The 18,778-nt window shown below is 38.0% G+C and overlaps 1 protein-coding gene across 13 annotated transcripts in view; it reads right to left on the bottom strand.

Annotated features, from left to right (window-relative positions):
* Positions 1–263: 263 nt before the first annotated feature.
* Positions 264–18,778, bottom strand: part of NAV3 (neuron navigator 3) — a 549,850-nt gene continuing 531,335 nt past the window's right edge. For all 13 annotated transcript variants that reach the window (XM_035334661.1, XM_035334665.1, XM_035334615.1 and 10 more), the window contains 10 exons: positions 15,673–15,770; positions 14,915–15,010; positions 14,441–14,609; positions 13,444–13,679; positions 11,317–11,471; positions 10,318–10,389; positions 9,712–9,908; positions 8,381–8,499; positions 5,308–5,511; positions 264–3,034 (listed from right to left, as the gene is read on the bottom strand). In XM_035334661.1, the coding sequence (XP_035190552.1) occupies positions 2,915–3,034; positions 5,308–5,511; positions 8,381–8,499; positions 9,712–9,908; positions 10,318–10,389; positions 11,317–11,471; positions 13,444–13,679; positions 14,441–14,609; positions 14,915–15,010; positions 15,673–15,770 (1,466 nt within the window). In that variant the 3' untranslated portion in view covers positions 264–2,914. The remainder of the gene's footprint in view (positions 3,035–5,307; positions 5,512–8,380; positions 8,500–9,711; positions 9,909–10,317; positions 10,390–11,316; positions 11,472–13,443; positions 13,680–14,440; positions 14,610–14,914; positions 15,011–15,672; positions 15,771–18,778) is intronic.

Below are 18,778 nucleotides of genomic sequence, written 5' to 3'. Positions count from 1 at the left end.
AATCTTGAAAATGGGGAGCCTTTAAAGTTGTTTCTGAACTCCACAACCTGTTCTCACCATTAAAACAGTCACTCAAAAGTAATATTGAAACCTTGGAACTAAAAGGAGTAGCTATTTTTTTATTTTTATTTTTATTTTTATTTTGAGATTAGTTCTGCTGAATTCAGAAAATTACAGCCTTCAGTTTGTCACTTGGTTTATGTTTTTGTTTGACATAATATCTAACCGTTAAGTGGTCCTGACTGCAAAAACACCAGACTGTGTTTTCAATAAATAATTCCACTTTAATGGCAAAGTAATAATTTAGACAGATACAGTGCGCACACCTGCAAAAAAATATACGCAAGCTGGTTTACAAGCTAGAGGAACAATAAACCAATAGAAAATACATCATCCAGTTAAGTCCGATGACACCAAATACTTATTATTAGGGCTTTACAAAGACTACAAAACTTTTCAGATGATTTATTTCACTGTTTCTGTCTATTTACATGATATGTTACATCAAAAATGTACAAAATATAAAATGTATACAGACAAATGTTTCACAAACAATTTCTGAGTTGTAAACTAGGTGGACTCACTGAGATGTATTGCAGGAAGTTTTGTATATGTGATATTGTGTGTTTGTGTGTTAAATATGGCAGGAAAAGATTTGCAGGTTTGCTCAGAGCACAGGTACAGGAAAGAGCAGCTTTCCTTTAGTTCTTTGAGTCAGTCAGGATGTACGCACTGACATTGTACAACAGAAATGGATCCAGATTTTGGGGGCATGATGTTGGTCTGACTGAATCCTACATGCATAACATCAGTTGGAGTTTTATTAGGGCAATAGCACCGTGTAGGAACCTCTAGATTCAGTGATGCAGCTCAGTGCCATTTGAAAACTGCATTGATTTATCTGTTTTACAGCGAGCGACCACGGGGTGGCCACAAAGAGTTAATAGCACCAAATACACATCCTGAAGATAACATCCATGGAGGTGTACAGTACATGTCTACACAATGCCAAAGCCCTTAGGTACCTTCTGGTTTATATGCACCTATTTGAACCGGATGCCTCTTGTGGTAAAGGAGCACTCCCGGATATTCTGAGCAGTTTTAATGCAATCTGGTTGTAGCCTGCCATGACATATGCACTTAAACATTTCCAGATGTTTTGTCCCCCAAAATGTATTGGCTTCATATAGATATTGAAACATGCTCACTGTAGCATTGATAGCTCCTGCATAGTCAGAACAACTGTAAGTACAGGACAAACACACCAGGTAATAACAGCTTTTAAGGTTTGCATTCTGTATTTGTTTGCAACATACAGGAAATCTCAGCAAGTGAAACATCTCTTAACACCAACAGAATAAAATACAATTTTTTGTTTGCTTGTTTTTGATTTGTTTTGTGCAAGGCTTTTTTTTTGTTTGTTTTTCTTTTTTTCATATTTACATTTCCCACCCAGTAGACTGTGCAAAACCAACCCACTTTTACAGTATAAACTCTTCCTCTTCCACAGTGGACATCACTGCTTCAGTGTTCTTTTATGCTGATTTTTTCATGTACAACAATAGCAATCAAAACAACATGCTAAAACTAGAAAAAGGAAAAAAAAAAAAAGAAAAAAAAACAACAACAAAACATATATTTGTGCTCATGCTGCATCAAGTACATCCAGCTCTGCTGGATAAAAATTCAAAACATCTATCCTCCAAAAACTCCATTCCATGGGACCAAATGGATTTGAGCCGATTTTCTCAGCATTTTAGGTGGCAGTGGAAGTGGGTTTGGGTTCCTTGTGTTTTTCTGAGGGTAGGCAGAGCAATCTATTCACAAGATAAAAATATTATATAGCAACTGTTCTTTCTCCTATCCATTTCTTTAAAAAATCATGATATACAGATATGAGGCTACTGTGTTAACTGACTTTTTTTCATTAGTAAATGAAGAAAAAAACAGTGTAAATTACCAATGGTTTAGGAGCTAAACCAACTGTAAAACTGTTCTAGAAATCTGTTTTAAGGCAGTGAGACAGCACCATAAGAAATGTTCCTTCTTTCACTGAAAAGGCTCAAACAAATGAAGCCCTAAGAAGCCTTTAATCAGTGTTGGTTAATAATTGGTATAAAACTGTTGTTAAGGAGTGGGCAGGTGGTTAAAAAAGACCTTTGTGGTAAAAACAACTTTATAAAATCTGTGACTTGTATACTAAAAACTTGATGGAGCGCATCACCGTGACCATGGCAGTTAGAATTAAATTGGCACTTATCCAGCATATCACAGTCATGTTTTCTGGTGATTGCACAATACTGTTTGTGCTTTCTGAGTTACTATCATCATCTCTGACTCATTTTGGAATGGGCAGTAGCGTACAACACAAACACCACTGCAGTCCTGCGACCAACACCATGTGGCACAACAGAGGCTAGAAGAAAATTAGAAGACTGCATTGTTCATGCAGTGCCTCAGGGTAAACTAAAGGGAATAAAAGGAAAAAAAAAAAAAAAGAAGAAGAAGAAAAAAAAAAGAAAATCAACAAGAAAAACCCAAGTTGCACTGTAAACTCGTACAGAGAAACAGAGACGCAGAGAGAGAGGCAGAGAAAGAGAGAAAGAGAAAGAGGAAAAGAAAAAAAATTCCAGTTTGGCTAACACGTGTGCAATCTGCTTAGATGCCCTTGATCTAGGGCATTTTCCAGTTGTCAAATGGAGTCTCACTTGGCTCCGTAGGTATCAAAATGCCTTGAAATTAAACTAATTCAAGCTTTCCACTTCAATTTTTCTTCCTGACTTTGCAGAGTTAGGTCTCCTGCCTACCTACAACACACCATTCTCATTCAGGGACCTCGGCGTGCTGCTTTAATACTGGCAGTGGTCTAGTGGAAACAGATTTTACCATAATCTTCCACCAAGGTTTGTCCCTTTCAGAGAGTCGATTCAAGGGACGAATCCAAAATGTCATCGTGGTGGCTGGTGCTATCGCTGTCACAGCTTTGTGCGCTCGAATAGTTGGCTGCCTCTTGAAGCCTCATTAGCATATTCATCTGAAAGAAGAAAGAAATGTTTACATAATCTCGTCTCATTTAATGCTGCAGTGGCCGTGTTAAAATTTAATTAAGCTGCCTTGCTGTACGAACTGTGCTAGTATCTAGCCGAGGGGACCATACAAAAGGATTTCAGAAAGGGCAGGGTGTCAGCGGCTCCTCCTGGCACCTTTTTCACTACCTTCTGGTCTTTAAATAGCAGTGTGCATTTAAAGGTCCAGAGAGCCAGAGGGAGCCAATGGAGCTGCCTGATAACTCTCTTTCATTCAGGGGTGAGAACGGCTGCAGCTGCACCACCAGCAAGGGAAGGAAGCCATATCACAGCTGGACATCTGGGACCATATTTGGAGAAAGTCAAGCTTCGAGATCATTTTTGGATGGTGTAGATGCACCATATTGTAAATGCAACTGAAAACATAATCACACTAACATATACCCTCTGCAGGAGAGAGACTGGGAGGGAGGGAGCGCAGGGTGGATGGAGGCCAGCTACTTCCAAAAAGGGTCCCATCTGCTGCTGAGGGGCTGACTGCAGCAGGGGAGCAGCAACAGACCCTCCTTCCTGAGAGAGGGTGAGCCCCCACAAAATTAATTTGGGCATTATTAGGACTTGAAGCCCATCTGAAAAAAAAAGCATCTAAAAGCAGCATTAAGTCCCAGAAAATTACTTAGATGCTTGATGCCTAACTGCATATAACCATCAGGATTTTATTTATAAAACAACCACTTCTGCCAGCATACTCAGGGCTGCAAACACTGTTGACATTGTGAACACAATTTTATTGTTTTTAAAGGAACAAATGATCTGTCTTTAGAAAAACAAAACAAAAAACAAAACAACAACAACAACAACAACAACAAAAAAAAAAAACAGATAATGAAATACCAAAGAGGTAAAGATATCCTTGTGTGTCTGTGTGTTAAGTTCCTTTTCCCTGTTTGCTCATGAATCCTTACATTGCTATGGTTTCAACCCACACAGTTTGCAAAGCTTTCTCCTGGAATTGAAGAGTGTTTAATCAGGAAGCTTTTGCTGGAGGTTTATAAGCATCCATGCCTGAGCATACTGGATACATGCAGTGGGTGTGTAACACAGCCTACTTGTGAAATGGCCTATTCCCTCAAGCATAGTCTTTGAATATGCTTGTGCTCCCCATGTGTCAGTGTCTCTCTCCCAGTGAGCTCCACCTCAAGTCCTACATTCACAAGTTTCAGGCTTCTGATAACTAGTTGGATACAGCAAGCTGTAAGCAACTGATCACAGTGTGCAGGGAGCAAGGGTGGCTGGACACTGAACTCTGCCTTCCCAAGTATTTTCACCTTAGAGGAAGGGGATGCATATTTGCTGGAAGCCTGGAAAATAAAATCTCTGGCAGCCTGAATCACAGGGTCAGTTACCCCAGGGCTTATGTTCTGGAAGACAAGAGATCAGATGACTTGATTTCCTACATTTCCTTCGGGTTCAAGGTCTGGGTATGAGTACCAAACACTACAGACAGGCTGAGAAGTCATTGCTTTAGCACTGATAAATGTTAAATACATTTTCCTCTAAAATATTCCCCTTTTCAAAGGGCTCCCCATATTCCAGAGGTTCAATTCTCTAAATAGTATTATGAATTATGATAAAGACTGTCTATAGAAAAAGTACTATACAGAAACAGAAGTTCAATATATGCAATTTAATATTCCATTATCAGAGGAGGCAATGGTAAACCCAAACATCTGGGATCATATTTAAATAAAACAATATATGGCACTTAGGGAAATAAACCTCTTATCTTTTAATGCCACTATACTTGCATTCCTTTTACATTAAGACTGCTATACAGTCATCAGTTATCTTGAAATGTTCTGGGGAATGGGAGTCTAATTTGCATTTCCACTAAATTCTCTATGACAGCAAAGTTAGATAATGTGAGTTTCTCAGTGCTTCATTTATAGAATTTAGAAGACAAACAGTCCAGCCTGGAAAGGTGTTTTCAGAATAAGCTGATTAATTAAGTTGCTTAAGAGTGGCATCCAAACATTATAAAGATTTCTGGGCAGATGCAAAATGCATATTATTTAGGGACAAATTAATGTGATGGTGATACTTGCCCTCTTGCTAGATTTTCCTATTATTATCATTACTTCTTATAAACTGTAGTAGAATTCATTCTAAAAGTACACTTTGGAACAGGTACACAGTACATTTTTTACTGTACAGTGTAGAATTTAACATGTGACAGTGAAGTACATACTGAAAAACATTTTTCCCAAAGTTTAAATCTTACCAAGGGATCCCCCTCTGTATCAGTCTGTGGAACATGCTTTGAGGTTGTTCCTTCTTTTGCTGATGCATAGCCTTCATAACCAACATCTTCTGGTCTTAACTGAAGTAATGATGGCCAGTCATGTTGCAGAGTTGCAGAGCTCCATGGATAGGTATCAGCTACCCACTTGGAGGGATCCTCCCAGGGTGCCCTCTTACCGTACATCTGTAGTGTGGATAAAGCATAGGTAAGTATCCTACAGAGCTTCCAGTACCAGTTGTAATAGCAGACAAAAGTCATCAAACACACCTAAAGCATTTTAGTAAATGTTTTGTTTTCATGCTCAGCACTCAGATATGATAAGACATTCAAAAGACCTCATCTCCATTAGTGCTCCTTCAATACCCAGAGTGGCTGCAAGATGAAAAGCACTCTGTAACTAGTGATACTTGTGGGCAACAGTGGGAGTTACAAGTTTTTAACACAATGAGCAATGAGACCTTTTGGTAACTTGCTTAGGGCATATCAGTGAAATTAACTCAGACCTATCTAAAGCATTCAAGTTAATTGGATTTTGTTTGAAGTGAATTAGGAAGTGCCAGAACTGATTGTTCTCTTCTCCTAGCAAAACAGGATGCAGAAGCAGACATCTGTCCACACCTTGATATCTTTCATGAGGTTAATAGAAGAAATTCACAAAGGATAGGTTTTCCCTACCATAAAGCACGAAAAGATGCGTATGCATCTAGAAGGACAGGAGGAAGGAAAAATAATACTTTGTTTAGGAGGCCCAGCAGCTTCCTCACTAAAGTGCACTCTCCCCACAGTGCTGCTCAGAAGCAACATGTTAACTGAGAGACCCTTGGTTGCTGCTTTACAGATTTCCTTTAGCTGTGTTATGTGTGAAAATGTGATAGTGACAATGACACATGGGGCTTGGGAGCCTGCCACCAGAGCTTTCCATGATTTCTCCCAGCTCAAACAGCTTCACACAGTCCAGGAATGAGTGTAACATTGGCAGAGGCATTGAGATGGGCTGCACTCTTAATGGGAGTAAAACAGCGAAGGATTCTAGTGCTAAAGCCAAAGAGATGAGTTGTGCTTATCATTGTAACACCTGCTCTCAGGCACTTGCTGAATCCAGAGCTTCAGTTTAGGCAGCCAAGTTCCCTATATTGTGTACAGAGATACTCAGATTCCTTCTGCCCTACACAGAGGTTCGGCTGCTTAGCAGCTATCTGCTTAAATAAGCCAAGTGGAAATGTTTCACACGGAGATAGCAAGCTAACTCCTGACTGTAGGCAGCATTTCCCCTCATCTGAGATGAACAGTAACTAAATCCTTTCTGGAATCTGGGGCAAGGTTTGTAAACTCAGTGTCTGGCAAGAGAGTTTACAAAGTGCCATGCTAGAAAGTCTGTTTCTACCCTTCTCTGGTACCAGGAACATTTAACTATATCATAAAAAAGATTTCTGTTATTAGTAATGCTATTCTATGGAAGGCATCCAAAGCACATAAAAATTGGAATGGTTCACAAAACAACATATTTTCTTCTGTCTGCTGCCATCTTCTGCTCCAGAATTGAAGTTTTCATTTAAGTACCTACCCTGTATGTTTGGAAAAATATGAACATGAAGAATACCACTGCATTTTTATAGCTGATCTAAACAAGCGCTGTTAATCTCACTGTGGCTATTCTATCAGATGTTTGGCTGTTTTTTGCACAAGGCATAAACACACTGTAATTCCCAGAGAGGCAAGCAGTTGTAGAAAAGCGTGAGATACGCAACAGGCAAGATTCAAAACCTCCATCTTGTCAGTATGTCACGTCAATACAAGGCCATAAAGAAACTGCAGCTGCTTACACAGTTCTTTGACTATTCCAAAACAATCCCATCTGAACTGTGTAGTAATTTTTTTCACTGTTATGAGTGGCAAAAATATAGCTTTTCCCCAGTGCATCTTTTCAGAGGGTGTAGAGTTGCACTACATGAAAGGAAAGGAAACGGGGAAAAGCCAAAAAAAAAAAAAAAAAAGTCTGAAAAAAAGACTGGATTAATTTCAAGATTTATGTTTACTTGAAAGATGTGCAATAGTCCTAAATCTTAACCTATATGGGGCAGCTTATAGTCCTTTTTATGGTGAAACTAGTTGGAGCCCTCCTTCTATTAAAATTGCTATTAAACTTCACTAGTTCAGTAGCAATCAATGGAAAATGTTAAGAGAGTAGAACTGGTGTTAACGCCTGGAGAAGAAAGGATGGAGGGAATGGTGAACTAATAGCATTGATATCCACAATGAGAATTACAGTCAGGAGAAACAGCCCATAGGGCTGTGCCCCTATAACCCATAGCTGTGGGATTTCTATAGCCTATAGGGCAGTGTCCCTATACCCCATAGCCCTGGGGTTCCTATACCCCATAAGGCTGTTCCCCTGTAACCCATAGCTCCAGGCATCCTATATCCCATAGTGCTGTGTCCCCATAACCCATAGCTCTGCCCATACAGAGGAAGAAAAAAGGAGAGATCAAAACTTGAGGAAAACTAAATGGAAGTGCAAGATGCAGGGGTAAAAAGGAACAGATCCTCATGTTCAGCAGGACCAAGGAGTAATTGATCTCAGTTTGGTTGGATCTTTGTTCACAAGCTTTTCTTCATATGTTTGCATGCATATTCGTGCACATAGTCTGGGGAGGATCAGGCAGACCAATGCTCTTTTCTTTCACCAGGGTAAGGGCTATTAATTCTCCCATGTAGAGGCTGGTTGAGACTGCCTTATACAGGGAGGCAATCTGAGCTTTATTAAGCATTGCTATGAACTCTGTTTAAACAGAGGAAAAAGAACCTCCCACTTGTCAAAGAGGTGAAATCCTCTTCATAAAATATTAGATATGCTACTGCTGGAGCAGAAAAAGACAAATTTACATCAGGTTATGAGCAAGTCAAAAGGAGCCCAACACAGATTTCTGTAATCCCACCACAGATTTATTCTTGTAAATGCAACAACATTCACAATTGGATGTATTGGTTAAAAGTAACTTGGATAAAACCTGTGAAATTAAGAAAAAAAAATGCAGGGAAGCAAATGACATACCTGAAGTCCTTCTCTCACTGCTTCCAGAAGATATGGCACCAAGGAGTAGTTCCAGAGGTCTGTGAACCACACTCTGGAGCCATCAACATCCATTGGACAAGGGAGGAAAAGGCGGGGACCTGAGAAGTCAAATTTTGTATTGAAAAAGTAGAACTAGGGAGCATACTGATGCACTGGGTCTGGCTGGGATGTTAACTTTCCCTGCAGCAGCCCATACAGTGCTGTGCTCTGCACTTGTAGCTAGAACAGCAGTGGTATCACACCGGTGTTGTGTCTGCTGCTGAGAAGTGGTGGCACAGCATCAGGACTTCCTCTAACCCTCCTAGGGGGTGGGCAAAAAAAAAGTGAGAAAGAAACATCACCAGGGCAGCTGACCTAAACCAACCAAAGGGATATTCCATACCATATGATGTCACACTCAGCAATAAAAGGTGGAAAAAGGAAGAAGAGGGGAGGGGTGGGCTCTCATTGTGAAAACGTCTGTCCTCCTCCTGAACACCAGCTACGTGCGTTGAGGCCCTGCTTCAAGGACATGGTCAAGCATCGCTCATTTGTGGGAAGTAGAGAGGAATTTCTTTCCTCTGCACTTCCACATAGCCTTTACTTGTTTTGTTTTGTTATTCCCTTTCCCCCTCCCTCTTCCCCTTTCCCTTTTTTCCCTTTAGTTGAATTGTTTAATTAATAATAATATTTTCTTAATAATATTTTTTCTCTTTAATTAATTTTTCCTTATCTCAACCCGTGAGTTGTTCTTTCCTTTACTTCTTCCCCTCCTCATCTGAGGAGGGGGAGTGAGAGAGCAGTTGTGGTGTTAAGCTACCTAGCACAGTAAAACCACCAAAACTGAAAATAATCCTCACAGAATTAAAAAAGTAACACTGGAGTAAACTCAAACAGAGAATTCTAATACAGGGCTAAAGTATAGAATCTATCAGTAAGTAACCTGCTATTAAAAATGAAACAGTGTCACTTTATCCAATTCTAAAGCCTGATGAACACTTAAAAGTTTTAATGGCAAAGTTATGTACAAAGATGTTTCTTGCTAACATTCCACCAGAAGACCTCAGGTACATTTGTGTCTCCCACCTGCTAGTTTGCTAAATGATGATAATTTACTTGAAAGTCTTTAGCAACCAACACATAAATAACAGGAAATACATACTGTCTTTCCATTTTCATTTCATCCTTGCTGGCAACACAAACCAGTCAAAGTCCCCACACTTATGCTGTATTTACTACTGAGAGATGACAACTTTTAAAAACCTTCAACCTTTAGATCTTTAAAATGGTTAGTCTACATCTTTATTTCAAACAACTCCACTAGGACTCACCAATGGTTACGTCTGAAGAACTGTGTGTTTCTAGGAAGCTGTTGAGATGATGCCATGTTTTTGGGATCCAGTCAATGATTTTGATGAGCTCATTATTGCGTATGTTCTTTTCTATTTCAGTCTCAATCAGTTTCCTTCTTAGATACCTGCCCAAGAAGCCTTTAACAGGCTCCGTGTGATTAGCACACAGCACCCACCTGTGTAGAAAGGATAAATGTCATGTAGCAATGAATAGCAAGTGTATAATTTCCTCTTAAGCATACAGATGATGATAATGTCATAAGCTTCTAAGTCTCATGAGCCAGCACATACAAAACCGCCCTGATAAACCATGTTATTCACTGTTACACTTCCCATCAGGAATTCAAGGCATTGCTGAAAACAAATGGAATGCAAGAATGCCCTTATGTTCAGCATCTTGATAGAGATGCTGGAAAGTATCCCAAACACCATATTGAGACCTATCAGTACAGAAGAGTCACAGAAGCTAAAACACTTTGCTGTGATGAGACACAAGATCAATGTTTGTTGAAGAACTGGTCTGAGAAGAAGGGAGCTTGAAAGTTCTGTGCAAACATGGCCACAATAAAAACAGAGTAAATGTACCTGAAATTGTGATGCAGCTCCAGATTTGGTGAAGAAGAAACTCCCTGGTTCATAGTTCCAATAATATAGGGACTGGAAAGAGAAGTAGTATGTTTTGTTGAGGGAGAATCCTTTCAGATATTCAGAGAATATTCTTTATTCTTAGCTGCACTAGGCTAATTTTGAAGAAATTGTGGATGTGTTGTAGTCTTATATTTAAAATATTTCTGTAGTACCTTTATTTTTTTAATGCTTATTCTTGCATGATTTCCCTCTCTGCACATTTGTACTTTACTAGCACTCATCTGTAATAAGGAAATAAATGAGTCAACCCTGTGCTCATGTACCTCATTATTTTGTAGTAAGCTTGGAGTTTTAATTTCAGAAGGCAATGAATCTCATGAGTAGGACATAGCATGCAGTGATTTTCTGAAGAGAAGTCCCTATGATGGTGCTTTTACAATAGAAATAGCCAATGTATTTGACAAGCAGAAGTCCCAGAAAACATTATTTTTTATTCTTTCTTGGCAATACAGGACAGTCATCAAACTTTACACTTCTGCACTACTACAGCTCACAGGAAAACTGTCCACCAGGTATAGAGCTGCCTCTGCATGGCTTCATGGGTTCATACATGTCCCACATTCTACTATTATAAAGTACTCTCTCATAAAATGTCCTTAGGGTACTTATGAGCTTGTGTGATCTGACAGGACAAAAGGGATAAGACCCAAATTCAGTCAAGGATTTAAGTACATTCTTGACACATTAAGTACATTCAGTGACACATTTACATGTCACTGAGATACACGTACGTCATATATATAAAACAGGCAAGTAAGTACTTGGCTGAAGAGGGTCAAAATCATTCAAGTGGTTAAATTAAAAGACCCACATAGGATCATAGCCTAAGGGAGTCTAATTTTTCCCTGAGATATTTTATTTTGCAAAGTAACAAACAGCTTTTACTGTTTTAATTGCAAAATGTGTGTGAAAGGGAAGAAAAAAGCTTCTACCTACCATTTATTATATTTACAATTGAGGAAACCATTGAAGATGTCACTTAGTGAACTGATGTGGTGGAGATTATCCAGAATTATGACCACAGGGAGGTCAGCACCATTGTTGTCAGCACTGCATTGTTCGGCTAGGTTAGCCAGGTATTGTCGCAGATCCTTCAGCAGGATTAAAGAAAATCAGAAAAAAAAAATTAACCCAATTAGACCATAGATGCAATTTCAGGGGAAAATATTTTCAGAAAGATAAAGAGGCTGCTACAGCGTTTCACCACTGTGGACAGTTCAGCTGGATGAGCACATGCAGGAAGACCTGCTTCTTAGACAGGACAACATTGAAGCCACATGCTAAGATGAACAAAGGCACTAAACTCAAGGCAAGTGACTGAAGCATACGCATTCATATTTGGTGGACACAGTCCTTAGAAACCTGTTGGCTAAATATCTTATCTCCATTGGAAAACAGGTTGCAGTGAAATATCCTATACATTTCTATGAATGCTACATTTAATGCATATATATATAAATAAATATATAAAGAAACAAACAAAAAAGCAACCCAGCCCCAAATTGTTCCACAACCTAGGCATATTGAACTACTTCCTCAGATATCTCCTTTTACTATTCTCACTGAAAATCTATTCAGCCTCTTGGGGATACTCTATCACACCTCATAATAAAGTTCCTTGTGTAAATATTTTTTTTGTCAGCTATCTGTTTGGCTGCCATTTATTGCTGGAGTAAAAGGAAGCTTTCTATAATCAAAACCTTCCATATTTTCCCCAACACTTTGTTGCCCTTGAGGGTCTGGGCTAGTCAAGTTTTACAGCTGTATCCCTAGAGGTATCTAATTTTGTCAGTGTTAGCAATGTTCAGTATTACAGGCAAAGTTCCTACTGCCATTTCACTTCCTGGGTCAGGGATAGCAGTTTGTTTGTTTGTTTGTTTGTTTTTGTTTTTGTTTTGTTTTGTTTTTAAGGATAATATGCTACCTATGCTACCTTTTTCTTATTTCAAGAAAGGCTTTTGTTTGGCTTTTTATGCTCAGGTGTCTTTAGGGAGCATCATGGTTTTCTTCCAAGAAAAAGTACCATCTGTATTATTCAAGCACACTTGGCATTTTACAAGGATGTTTTTTCTTTTTTACTACAAACTCTATGTAAATTGCGTTAGAAACAAAGGAAAAGGAGAAAAAAAAACAGCCAACCAAAAAAAAAAAAAAATCAACACCACGTACAACAAGCAATTTTCCAGCAACTCAGAAGTTTGCTCTTTCATGGGACAATATCTGTTATGAATGTATATATGGTACAGCAATAAAACATGAACACATTCACTGCCAAAGTAAAAGGCAACACAAATCCTCTGCATTAAGACAGAGAAAAGTGATGTTTTTATTGGAATGGTCCTCTCACCCCTTTGAGATCTGTGCATGCTTCCTTCTTACGCTATGTTAACATTCATTATTTTCTGTGCAAATCAGAAAGTTCTGGGCAAAACTTTTCATTTTCTTTCCTAGGGTACCAAGTTAGGAGTATACTCAGTTTAGGATAGCAAGTGATTAGTATAATCTGGGTAGTCATATTAGAATCTTGATAATCTGAGCTGTGCAAAACACTCTGAATGTGACATGATGCATGAAGTCATTTTAATATGGTCAGCTTCCTGACCAATTCATGGCAGAAACCATGGCAGCAGTCATATTTATGTAGTGTTTATTAAGAAGCAGCATCCAAAAGAGTAGTTCAAAATCCTCATTCTCAAACTTTCACTAACAATAAACTGCTATTACCACTACAGAAAAGCAAGTTAGACCAGCTTTTCTACATATCCAATCCTCTGACAAAGGTATTACAGACACTTTAAGAACTGAAGTTACATAGATTTGTGACTCTGCATATATCCTTAAGATTAATTTCCTCAAATAAGGAGAAGTTCTGACTCCCTTCACAGTGGTTTGTTTACAACAGAATTATCTGGTCTCTAGTCTTCCCTAGGACTGGAGACTGAATACTTGTAGAAAAAGATGCTAACCGAGCAATACAACAACATGCCAATTAATAGGGTCTAATCTATATTCTCACTAAAAACCATATGAAGGCAATAGGATATCATTTCAATTGTAACTTACCTTGCTTGACTTGTGATCTACATTAAAAGTTGCAATTGCATCCTCAGTTTTTTTCCTGCCAGATTTAGTTATAACATATTCAGCCAGCCTATTAGCTAAATAGGTCTTTCCTGTGCCACTGGGTCCCGAAAGAATAATTCTGCGATGCTCCATCAGTAAATTAAAGTAACGCTGGGTAATTGGCTTAGGAATTAATGTGTCAAACACAAAACTGTCCAAACTGTTTTCTTCCACTCCTGGAACAAAAGAAAAGAAAAGAAAAATGGCTTTTCTTCATCCTTGCTAAGGTAAGTACAGGCTTGGCCCAGCACCTGATGATGTTGGTGCTATGCTCTAAAGCAAGATGAGATACATCTTCCTAAATCAAACTCCTGTCAAGGGTTTCATTATTGTGGAAATGCTTACACACTTCCACAGGGCCAAAATATTAAATAGTGTCAATGTCAGTGTGACTAGAAAGGTAGGAGAAAGGAAATCAAGGTAAATGTGAAAAGAAAGCTCAGCAAGACAAAGGTTTGTGTTTCAGACAATATAGGCAACCAAGATATATATATATATATAAAAAAAAAAAAAAAAAAAAAAAAAAAAAAGGTCAATGTGACAGCCACAAGGGCTGCTGGTTGTCACAACAATATATGGACAGTTCTTCTGAAGGCCTCCCTCCAACAGCAGATCCCTACAGCTTTTTAACTGGCTCAAATTTCTCCTGCAGTACTGGGTAATGCATAAATGTTTTGATCATAATCTGATTTTTGTTTTTGTATTTGGCTACTGTTCAAAAATTTGTACTTTGCTGTGATTTGGCAGTCAGGAAATGAAAGGGATATTCTTGGATTTGCCTCAAAATGCCCCACTTTGTACAATATCATACAGAGATAAATGCATCTTTGAACCGGAGACAAAATACAGAAAGGTCAGGACTTAGGAAAAGAAAAAAGTATTGGGGATTTCAGTGAAGGGCTGTACAGTGTCTGCAAAAATATTCTTAGGGTTTTACCTTTCAGGTTCACAGTGATGATGTTATTATCTCCAACCAGATATCCACAAGGCAGCAGTTCAGGCACTTCTAGGCTATGGGCTCTAATTACATCCCCTATAGAATAGCTAGCAATGCAGTCAGAGCTTAAACCCAAGCTAGTAGCTGGGTCCACTCGGAAAATATATTCCTGAAATTATATTAAAGCATAAGATATAAACATAGATTAGATAGGTGGCTATTGAATGAAAGCAGTTTGGAAAATATTTTGGTACACGTGAGTTCATTTGGCAAGGCGATTCTTGCAGTCATATTCAATAGAGAGCTGAATATGATGATGAAAAAAAGCACAGCAACATTACATAAAGGTTAATACTGGTACTAGCTATATGTTAAAAAAAAAAAAAAAAAAAAGAAAAACCAAAATATAAAGGATTTTTCTTAAGTGAGAAAAACTATTGAATTAATACCTGAGCTAATTTTTCAATGCCTTACCTTAAAGAGACGCCTGATTACACCATCTAAAACGTCCCATTTTGTTTTTCCACTGACTCCAATTGATCCTATCAGATATGCATGTGTTTTTTGATCCTACAAAGACAAAGAGAGGTTTTGCAAACTGGACTAAAAATGGAGGCAATTAGTTGCTATAAAGATTCATCGTTTTTCCAGTAAAAGCAAATACTATTTGGAATGTGATATTACAGCTTTGTTAATTGTCTCTGTGCCTGAAATATGTATAGATGATATTACTTTGGTATGTCTTCATACAGAAGGAAATATAGTATCTTAATCTTCTCTAAAATTGCATCTGTATTTATAGAGAGCTGGATGTAAATGAAAGTTGCATTGTATTAGGAATATTTCTGCAACACAGAACATGAAAACACAGCAATGGAATTCCAAACTGATTACCTAGCAGCATATTCATAGTTGCAGACTAAGAGGCCAAAGGCATGAATCTAATTTATAACCACTTTAAAATGGAGTTAGCAAGTCCCAGAACATCTTACTACTAATTAAACCGAGAATTGGTAGTGTCTGAGCCACCACAAAGGCAGTAGGAGGCCATATGACATTACTCTATGGAGGGTGTGTAACTGTACTGAGCATGGATGACAAAGGGAAGAGCTGCTGTCTTTCCAATATTTGCTCAGTTCCTGGCTGAAAATACTGAAAAGAGCTTAGCTACTGTAATGCAAGATTTGTCAAAGCACTAATTCTGTAAATAGACCTTTGGATAATGAACTTACCTTGGCTCGACTATAGCCCTTGTTTATAGTAACTAGAATTTTCACGCTGTGGCCTTCTTTGTGGAGTGCTCCTTCTGTGACCTCATCCAACAAAATATCTGCAATAAAAGAAGGGACAAGATCAACCTGACAAATCACATAGTTATGCTTACCTCATCAGTTCAACACTTGCTCCAAAGGTTTTTGGTTAGAAGGAAATGTTGACATCACAACAACTTGCAATCGTTTTCATCTGTATTAATTGCTATTTTTCCTCTTCTCTTGGAGATGAAAACAATTTATAATTTGTCATTTTTCTTGAAGCAATACTAGGAGCTTTAATCATGTAGAAATGAATTGGGAAACCAGAAAGAAATGAATACTTGCATTACAATTTTGCCTTTGCTTTCTTTCTTGGAATTTGTTCAAAACAAACATACACCTGCAAAGTAATGTTGTTTAAAACCTAAATTGAGTTTATACCTTTGGGCACTCATTGTGCCCTTTAGGATGCTGTCAAGAGAAAAATAACAAATCATTGCACCAATATGTTTGCTGTTACAGTAAAATAGCATTTTAATTTCTTTCCAGCTGATTTCTTTACCTTCTGTACACATGGCATGGACAAAGTCTTTTTTTTTTTTTTTTTTTTTTTTTTTTTCCCTGCAGTACAGGTTTACAAAGAGAATCCATTGGAAAATGACTCTGCATTCCTCTTGAATATGTGACTGTATTTATCCATTTCTCTAAGAAAAGCTTTTCGTTTTCTTGGAGGTAAGGAGCAATTCTGATTTGTGTTGTACTTCTGTTTCTAGCTCCTCTATCTGCTCACTAATCCCTAAAATGAGAATTATGGATGTATTTCTTACTGAAGACTGAGCCTGCAGCTTTATTGCAGGGGATAAAACTGCTATCTCTAGAAGTTCTCTCAGCAATTTTACTATTAGACATTTAAACTAACTAATAAATGAGGAGAGATTATGGATTTGCATTTTCTTCAAAGGTCAGCATGGTAATCCACTACCCTAAATCCTACTCATTCTTATTGTGGTGACTAAAGAAATGCACTGACTTCATGTCATAGTTTGCACAAGGTCAGATATCCCAATTAAAGAAGGTGTCAGTGTGATTTCATCATGGAAGTACTTGCTCAAAGAAAACCAAAAAAGGTTTATCAATATGAGTTCAATGAATGTATTATAAATATGTAGGTCCTTATAATTATTTATTTTTTTTTACAGTCTAACACCAGACCTATAAAGTAGAGCTCTAGAAAGCAGATTCTGTTGGATTGTTTAGTTATAGTTTATTTATTCTTAATGGATCAGATGAAGAAGCATTTTTGTTTTGAGTTTAAACAAATCAAGTCTATGCCTGTTTTGTTCCAGGAAGCCAGATCTTCTTTACCACCAACACTAAATGTTTCACTATACTTGTTTTGCATTTTGGCATATATGACAAAACTTGAGTTTCCATAATGTCACAGTTCATCTGAGAGCAATTTACAATATCTCTGATCCTCTGAAACACTTCCAAATGACCCTCAGGTAGCTTTTCAAATGCAGTTTTCTGTAAGTCTGTAGGTATGAGGCACCACTTTTTAGCTAGAAAAAAAATTCCCTCTACTACTGAGAGCTCTCTCTCACTGACACAAGGGGCTGAGAAGAAATGTCCAGGGGGGTCTAATTTCAGGGGAGTGCTAATTGTTTTAACTACCTCTTGCTCGGCCCCATTCCTAGCTATGCTATGGTGGTCCCAGGGGAGCTTTTATTATACCTCTGGCAAATTTTCATCAAACACTACTGAAAAACTCCTGTACTGGTTCTTGTTTGCTGTTCTTTCACCTATCTGGAGGTCATACCTCTGGGAAGCAGTGAACAGCTTTGGTCATTTCCAGTTGACACTGGTCTCCCAGTAAGTGCCATGGCATTTGTAGTGTGATGAGAAAGAGCCTTTGTTATCTCTCTCAGCTTAGTTCCCAGCATATTTAACCTCTTCATATCTCAGGGACTTTTAATAGTACTTCAGCTGCCTCAGAAATCCCACAGGACTTGGTAGGAAGCTGTCACCCTTCCAAGTTATCTGGCAGCAAAAATTATACTCATGATGATCAAAAAGTCTGGATTCATAATCAAATTAAATCCTCCACTCCTCATTAGGCACCCTTATTTCTTTAATTTCTTATAACCAAAAGTAATTACTTAGCATGCTAGAAAAACATTTTGAACCAATAACACATAAAATTATATAAAGCTTATATTATGTTTATTTCTGTATCTAGACAGAGTTAGAACCAAGAGCAAAAGTGCTAATAGCTGTTATTCATGAAATAGTTTCTACGATTACCATTTAAAAAAATCTACTCTTCTTATTTATTTATTTATTTTAATGTGTGCACATGTGAACAGGGACAATAGGTAATTGTCTTCTCCCTGTTTTTGTGACACTTCGTTGTACACCACAGTCCAAGTTGAGTTCATCCATTCTAAAAGTTAAAACTGGTTAAAAAAAATGGTTGGGATGTAAATAAATACATACTGATTTTCATATAAAATTTGATATTAACCAGAAGAAATATTCAAATACCCATGCAATCAATGACTGGCAAGATAATATAACTAACTGCCAACCCAAATTACAGTCAGGCAGTTTGGCACATTCTCAGCTGTAGTCTTGCCTAGACTCTTTCTGCAATTATTACCCACATTTTTATTGCTTCCAGAGACTGCATTATACTTTCTGTAGAGTCTATGTTAATGAGTGCTGCTCTGCTTCTGCTGTGCTCCTGGTTCTAATGTTGGAGACAGCACTTCTGTTTCTTGGCTACGTTATCAAAACAAGTGTAGAAGGCTTATTATCATAAACTCTATGACATGGAAAATAATCAAATGTTAATGTTCAGGATGTGCATCACAGTTCTGCTTGCTTTCTTTCATTCACAGAAGACAATGAGAGTGCTTAATAAAGCAGGCAGGTTTGGCTGCTGTCATGAATGGTGATTTGGTCCAACATAGGCTAACTAGATATACTGTGTAAAAAAAAGTGTAAAGGATAAAGCTGACTGAGAACACCTTCTGCCTCAGCTGCAAATATGAAAAGAAGTTAAGGGAGCTAACTGAATATTAAA

Source organism: Oxyura jamaicensis, chromosome 1 (genome assembly GCF_011077185.1).
Source record: "Oxyura jamaicensis isolate SHBP4307 breed ruddy duck chromosome 1, BPBGC_Ojam_1.0, whole genome shotgun sequence".
NCBI lineage: Eukaryota > Metazoa > Chordata > Aves > Anseriformes > Anatidae > Oxyura > Oxyura jamaicensis.
This window is presented reverse-complemented; position numbering and strand designations above follow the sequence as displayed.